This window comes from Bradysia coprophila, unplaced genomic scaffold (genome assembly GCF_014529535.1).
Source record: "Bradysia coprophila strain Holo2 unplaced genomic scaffold, BU_Bcop_v1 contig_24, whole genome shotgun sequence".
Classification (NCBI taxonomy): Eukaryota; Metazoa; Arthropoda; class Insecta; order Diptera; family Sciaridae; genus Bradysia; species Bradysia coprophila.
Window position 1 is genome coordinate 8454256 of NW_023503501.1, and position 6941 is coordinate 8461196.

At 35.6% G+C, this 6941-nt stretch overlaps 1 protein-coding gene across 4 annotated transcripts; it reads left to right on the forward strand.

The window, feature by feature from the left end:
• Positions 1 to 1217: 1217 nt before the first annotated feature.
• Positions 1218 to 2095, forward strand: LOC119077745 (41 kDa spicule matrix protein-like). Of its 4 annotated transcripts, none has more exons than XM_037185027.1 (4): positions 1218 to 1323; positions 1451 to 1757; positions 1791 to 1959; positions 2020 to 2095. In XM_037185027.1, exons 1-4 carry the CDS (start codon positions 1306 to 1308, stop codon positions 2042 to 2044), a joined length of 519 nt encoding a protein of 172 aa, XP_037040922.1. In that variant the 5' UTR covers positions 1218 to 1305; the 3' UTR covers positions 2045 to 2095. The 4 variants fall into 4 exon arrangements, with proteins under 4 accessions (XP_037040922.1, XP_037040923.1, XP_037040924.1 ...); XM_037185028.1 differs by having other exon boundaries at positions 1451 to 1791; positions 1840 to 1959; positions 2020 to 2094; XM_037185029.1 differs by having other exon boundaries at positions 1451 to 1736; positions 1848 to 1959; positions 2020 to 2093.
• Positions 2096 to 6941: the final 4846 nt, after the last annotated feature.

Genomic DNA, 6941 nt, shown 5'->3' on the forward strand with positions numbered 1-6941 from the left:
CATCCTTTCGGTATACACAAGCTTTAAATCACTTCGGCTCTGTCACATGTCAATTTTAATTATGTGAGCAATTCAACCTGTTACGTTCGTTACGTTACACGTGTTACATTTTTCTCAAGTCTGTACACGTTTTTAAGTCAAACTTTCCAGTTCTTGTCAGCCCCTACAAATCATGACGTGTTGCCTGATAACACCTGGTAGCGAAAGGAGTAAGCTTATCTTAAAGTTCCAACAAAACGTGATCTGCTACTCTTATTATCCATCCACATGTGGAATCTTTACGGCGGTTTGTCCTTTATGTACTGCAAGCTCCAGGACTGTCTGCCCACACGTCCATCGGGTGCTTCTTCTTCTTTTCATTATACATTGCCGGATACATGGGCGCTGAGTGGCGAAAAAAGCCTTCCGACATCACCCGAATGCCCATATGACCAGGCCGGCCCTGAAGCTCTCTGATATTAATCCACTTTTCGTACTTTCATTTTACATTTTCAAAGAAAGACATTTGCCATCTTACTCAGTGTAAGAAATCGTTTCCCGTTGCTGAGTGACGAAAAAAGCCTTCCGACATTACCTGAATGCCCATATGACCAGTCCGACCCTGAAGCTCACCGATATTTGGCCACTTTTCGTACTAACATTTCACATTTTCAAACAAAGACATTTTCCATCTTACTCAGTGTAAGGAACCGTTTCCCTACGAGAGACTGATATTCTCATGTGCTCTCGGCCTATAATCACATTGAATATGCAAATATATCACAACTTCAAAATCCGAATATTATTCAACAAAACCGACAGTCAAAACTAGTTGACAAACATAATTAAAGCGTTATGTTAATAGAGGTGGGAATCACAAATCACTCTATGAGATTATTCCATAGTATGGGGACAAAAAAGTAATTCATTTTTGGTCAATATATTCATGTGCCACTAATTTTACTCAGTTTCTTTTCATTTCGTATCCGTTAAATCCGTTAAATTAAATTATTTAAAAAAAAGAATTTGTATGCAATTCTTTACAAATTACTAATAACAATCTCATCACAAACCTAGCTTCAAAAAATCGGTTTATCTCATTTTCCCACGTTAGTCCCTCTACTATAACAAAATCATCGGATTAATTAATAATTGGCTTAAGGTTAAAAGTATAAAAATTATGTTAATTTTAGCTATGATTCAAAACGGTACCAACTATACCAAAGAGAAACTGATCATTCGCAACAAATCGATCGAGGCATTATCAAATTTAACTTCAGTTATTTACAACGTTTGAGTAGCACGAGTAAAATCAGCATCAGTAAAATGTTTAACTGTTATATGGTGAGTAAATTCAACTGTTGCTCGAATGGTTCATTTTACACGATTTGAATCCCCTTTCAATATGATCTATTTTCATGCCTAATCTGCTGCCTTATTTGTGTACTAAAATCAATCAAAACCGTTCCAGAAAGTTGTTGTGTTGATGTTCACATTTGCATCAGCAATAGCTGCTCCAGTCGATCATGAAGACTTACAAACAGCCGAATCGGCTCAAATCGGTGGTCTTCTCGGTGGACTGGCAAACGGAATCAGCCAAGCTTTGAATTCTTTCGGCCAACAAGGCTACGGAGGATATGGTGGTCAACCTGGTTACGGAGGAATACAGCAAGGAGGTGGTTTTGGACAACCCGGATACGGAGGAGTGCAGTCAGGTTTCGGTGGAGTACAGCCAGGTTTTGGTGGAGTGCAGTCAGGTTTCGGTGGAGTACAGCCAGGTTTTGGTGGAGTGCAGCCAGGTTTCGGAGGAGGTTTTGGACAACCCGGATACGGTGGAGTACAGCAGGGCTTCGGAGGTGTACAATCAGGTTTTGGCCAACCAGGATATGGAGGAGTGGGACTTAATGGCTATGGTGGTTACGGTCAATCTGGAATCAATGGCTACAATGACTACTACGGTCAAGGTGGTGCATTAAATGGGTGAGTTTAATCCTTGAGATTGGAGTGATAAATTTTCTAAAATTGAAAAACTCTCCTTAGGTATGGGGCTTACGGGAGACGATAAATTTTTGACATATAAATTTTTAAGAAAATAGATTTTGGTTTTTTAATGAAACTTCTGAGGGTGTCCTTTTTTTTTTAAGTTCGTTTATTTGTGGTTTTAAGAACAAATACAAATCTTAAAAATGTAATAATGGACACACGTCCAGCTATTTTATGTTGGGTTGAAAATATAGCACATGAAAGCAAAATAAAAAAGTGACTTAGGCACGCAAAAAGGATTGAAAGAAAATGTACGACAAACAGTTCAGCAACTAAAGAAAATGAAAAATTTAGCGCGAGACGTAGACAAGAATTTTTTTAACAAGGAGACACAGAAACAAGTGTGTTCTTGTCCTCAATGTAACTACACATAGGGACACTCGGGACACTCCAGTCTTCTCATTCGATCAATATTCCGTTTGACTCAAACGGTTTGCGTCTTTTTGTAAAAGCTAGCCGCTTGCATTCTATTGGCTCTTGAGGTGCACTGTAGAGGTCGTCACTTTCTTTTGAAAAATGAGTATGAGCAAAGATCACGAGTTGTCATGTCATGTGCAATGGACATTGTCCATAAGTTTTGACATATCGTCACCTTTGCTAAACGGACTGATCGACTGATCCATGAACGATTGAATCAAAAAACATATCAAAGGGAAATAATTTCGAATTCAGTTCCCAAGCATAGGCGTAGCATACATTTTCTGAACGATTGCGATTGAATCAAAAAACATATCAAAAAGCACCATCCATCGCTGAGGTAAATTTTATTTTCGAAAATGGATCAACATTCAACACTGACACATCAAGACATAAAACTAAAAATTTGACGCTACACGTAAAGGAAATAATTTCGAATTCAGTTCCCAAGCATAGGCGTAGCATTCATTTTCTGAACGATTGAATCAAAAAACATATCAAAAAGCACCATCCATCGCTGAGGTAAATTTTATTTTCGAAAATGGATCAACACTGACACATCAAGACACAAAACTAAAAATTTGACGCTATACACGTAAAGGAGATAATTTCGAATTCAGTTTCCAAGCATAGACGTAGCATACATTTTCTGAACGATTGAATCAAAAAACATATCAGAAACCTCCATCCATCGTTGAGGTATATTTTATTTTCGAAAATGGATCAACATTCAACACTGACACATCAAAACATAAAACTAAAAATTTGGCGCTACACGTAAAGGAAATAATTTCGAATTCAGTTCCCAAGCATAGGCGTAGCATTCATTTTCTGAACGATTGAATCAAAAAACATATCAAAAAGCACCATCCATCGCTGAGGTAAATTTTATTTTCGAAAATGGATCAACACTGACACATCAAGACATAAAACTAAAAATTTGACGCTATACACGTAAAGGAGATAATTTCGAATTCAGTTCCCAAGCATAGACGTAGCATACATTTTCTGAACGATTGAATCAAAAAACATATCAGAAACCTCCATCCATCGTTGAGGTATATTTTATTTTCGAAAATGGATCAACATTCAACACTGACACATCAAGACATAAAACTAAAAATTTGACGCTACACGTAAAGGAAATAATTTCGAATTCAGTTCCCAAGCATAGGCGTAGCACTCATTTTCTGAACGATTGAATCAAAAAACATATCAAAAAGCACCATCCATCGCTGAGGTAAATTTTATTTTCGAAAATGGATCAACACTGACACATCAAGACATAAAACTAAAAATTTGACGCTATACACGTAAAGGAGATAATTTCGAATTCAGTTCCCAAGCATAGACGTAGCATACATTTTCTGAACGATTGAATCAAAAAACATATCGATGGCTTGTGATTGGATCAAGTACAAATGAAAAAAGCGACGTGGCCGTTCGTTTATTAGAAATGTTGTTCTCCTTTACAGTTTTGGGAATAAAATTTTAGATTTTGATGTGGAATCAGACTGAAATACTCAGTTTATTGAATCGAATTTGTGCCTTTACGATTCAAGGTTTTCAACATAACGAGACTTGACGCATTCATGAAATAATTTTGCAATTTTAATATTAATTTGGTTCGGAATTAACGATTCAATGCGTAACTGTGTGACTTGTAACATTGAACAGTCTAACAGCTATTGCAGCATTGTTCAACCAATTAAAAAATGCATCAAACATTTTGACCGCTCACATCAATTCCAACGTTTATTTAAATTGATTTATAAATAGTTTCAAAACCATTTAACATCTGAATATTCGTTCAAAAATTTAACAAATTCATTCCATACATTTGAATACAAAATTTGTATACCACAAGTATACCTATCTGCACGCCAGAAATAATAATCGAATACCGTTCCCCATCACAAATAAAAATAGATGTTGCAATTCATGTATACGATTGAAACGTAATACAATATTATAAATATAATTTTATATGCTATATACGCCGATTAAGCTATGGCACCATTGCATGCTGTGATAAAAATCGAATAAGAAGCAAGGGAGAAAAAAAAATCGTTCCCATATCTTATGTCTCGCGACAGCAATATTATATAAATGCAATAAATTTCATTCTGCTCTTACGAGGATATATTAAATGTGTATATCTACTAGTGGAGTGCACTACAGTCATTCCACCTCGATTTCTTTTTGAATGGAATGCAAAGAAAGAATATTCGGACTTTTATTAATAAAATGAATTGAATTGAAATGTGCGAATGATAACACAAAGCCGGGAGGCGGCAAACGCGATACTATTCATCCCACAATGGAATCGACAATCACAAGAAACTAATTTCAAACAATTCAATTATTTTTCTTGTGTTATCCAACAATCCAATTCTTTGATAATAATTTCATTGAAAATAAAATGCTTTCTCAATATTAATCCGTTAACCTTTGACGATGCCAAGTGTAAATGACTAGATTTCTGAATCCGTTGAAGTTATAAAAGCTCATTTTGTACGTTTTACTTTGAAGATTTTACTGATAAATGAGAAATTCAACAATGTAAAAACCAGACAGAGCAACTACAGTGCACGGACATTTTTGTTGTCGGTGACGAGCTCCTTGTTTTAAATTAGAGCACCAGATTCTAGCATGATTGTCCAACCACAGTTTATTCAGACAATTCATGATCATTAGTGCGTCATCAGCTTATGTCAAAGTATAGTCAAAGTTTCATGTTAAGATGCATAATTCGTGACTGCTATCCCGTCGTTTGATGGCATTTTATGCATATCATCATGAAAATATTTTGTGTGACTATATCTACCTTGGGCTATTCAAACAAAGCGCACGCTAAAAACGACAGATTTTAGACCCTTATGTGAGTGTCGAGTGTTGCTGGAACACACAACCAACTTCAGTCTCTTAAGCCATTTGTTACTAGATCGAGTCGAGTGAAGTTTTCTATTTAAAGCATGTGACCAAATTTCCGTAGTGATCTGCAGTCCTTTTCTCGCATTTATTCACTGTACTACGGATCCCGAAAATGCCGAATGGAAAAACCCTGTGTATCTGGGAAAATACGCGAAAGTATAAAGAAAATTTCGTGGTTTATGTTTACAGATAAAGTTTAAATTGTAAATTTCTCGAAACTACATTATGTTGATTATATACCTTGAGGTTATATGGAAAATTTTATGTGACATGCTGCAAAGTTTTCTCCCCCCGATGCTTTTATGATAAAATAATAAATTTACAGAATTTTCCGTCACCAAAACTGCACAATGGATAATAATACCATGCTGTGCATACTGTTTTCGAATAGATTATAAACAAAGATTAGTTTTAGTGTTGGGTTTCGTTTTTTATGCTTAAAATCCAATAGTCGAACTAGAGCGAATGAAATTCGAGATGTTAATGCATTTCGGGTGCATGTGTATACGAATGGACCCATTTGCGTTAACTGAATGGGGAAAATGCAACGTTGGGTTAGATAAGAAAAAGACATTGTAATAAAAGGGGACGATAATGTTTTCCCAACCAATCCAAATATACACTTTACGCGTGCATTTATTGCAAATGGAAACTAATCGAAGCCATGTAGTTTCGGATTGGGAAGTAAATGGAACTTTACGAAAAGTAATTGAAAAGAAAGTTTTGCGGCTGGGTAGGTAAATAAATGACGGTAAATGTGTTCTGCTACAATGGAATAAAGTAATCATCTGATCGGAGTTGCTTGGGTACAACAATGGTACAATCTCATACCAATACGTACAAATATTTGCGCAGCGTTCTACAAACAACAGCGTTGTAACAAACAAAACTAATAGGCTACTTCGCGAGGGAATAAACGCACTCACTTGCTGTGGGGATAAACAAAAAACATAACCGCACATACGCAATTTTCCAAACAATAATGTTTTGTTTTTACGATATTATGTGCAGGAAATTCATTAGAAATGTAAATAAATAGTGAAAATTATGAAATACTGTGAAAATAAGTCTTGTCATCGAGATTTCAGCCGAAAAAAAAAGATTCATTTTTGGTTTGGAATGACAAACATCCGATACGAAATCGCCAACAAAAACAGAACATGACAAAGGTCACCGAAAACTTGACGACACGACTTATTTTTACAATATTTCATAATTTTCACTATTTATTTACATTTCTAATGAATTTCCTGCACATAATATCGTAAAAACAAAACATTATTGTTCGGAAAATTCGGTATGTGCGGTTATGTTTTTTGTTTATCCCCACAGCAAGTGAGTGCGTTTATTCCCTCGCGAAGTAGCCTATTAGATGGCTTACTCCAGAAACACAACGTCGTGAGCGTTTAAATAATTGGTAATGACAATTTTATAGTCTTTTGTATCGCAGAGTTAAAGTTTTCTAGTTTTGCTTGAATCGCGAAAATACGAAGGCAAAAAATCGAAGAAATCGAGAACAAAGAATTTTGCTAAAACTCGAAAACTTAGAAGGTTAAAAACAATTGAAA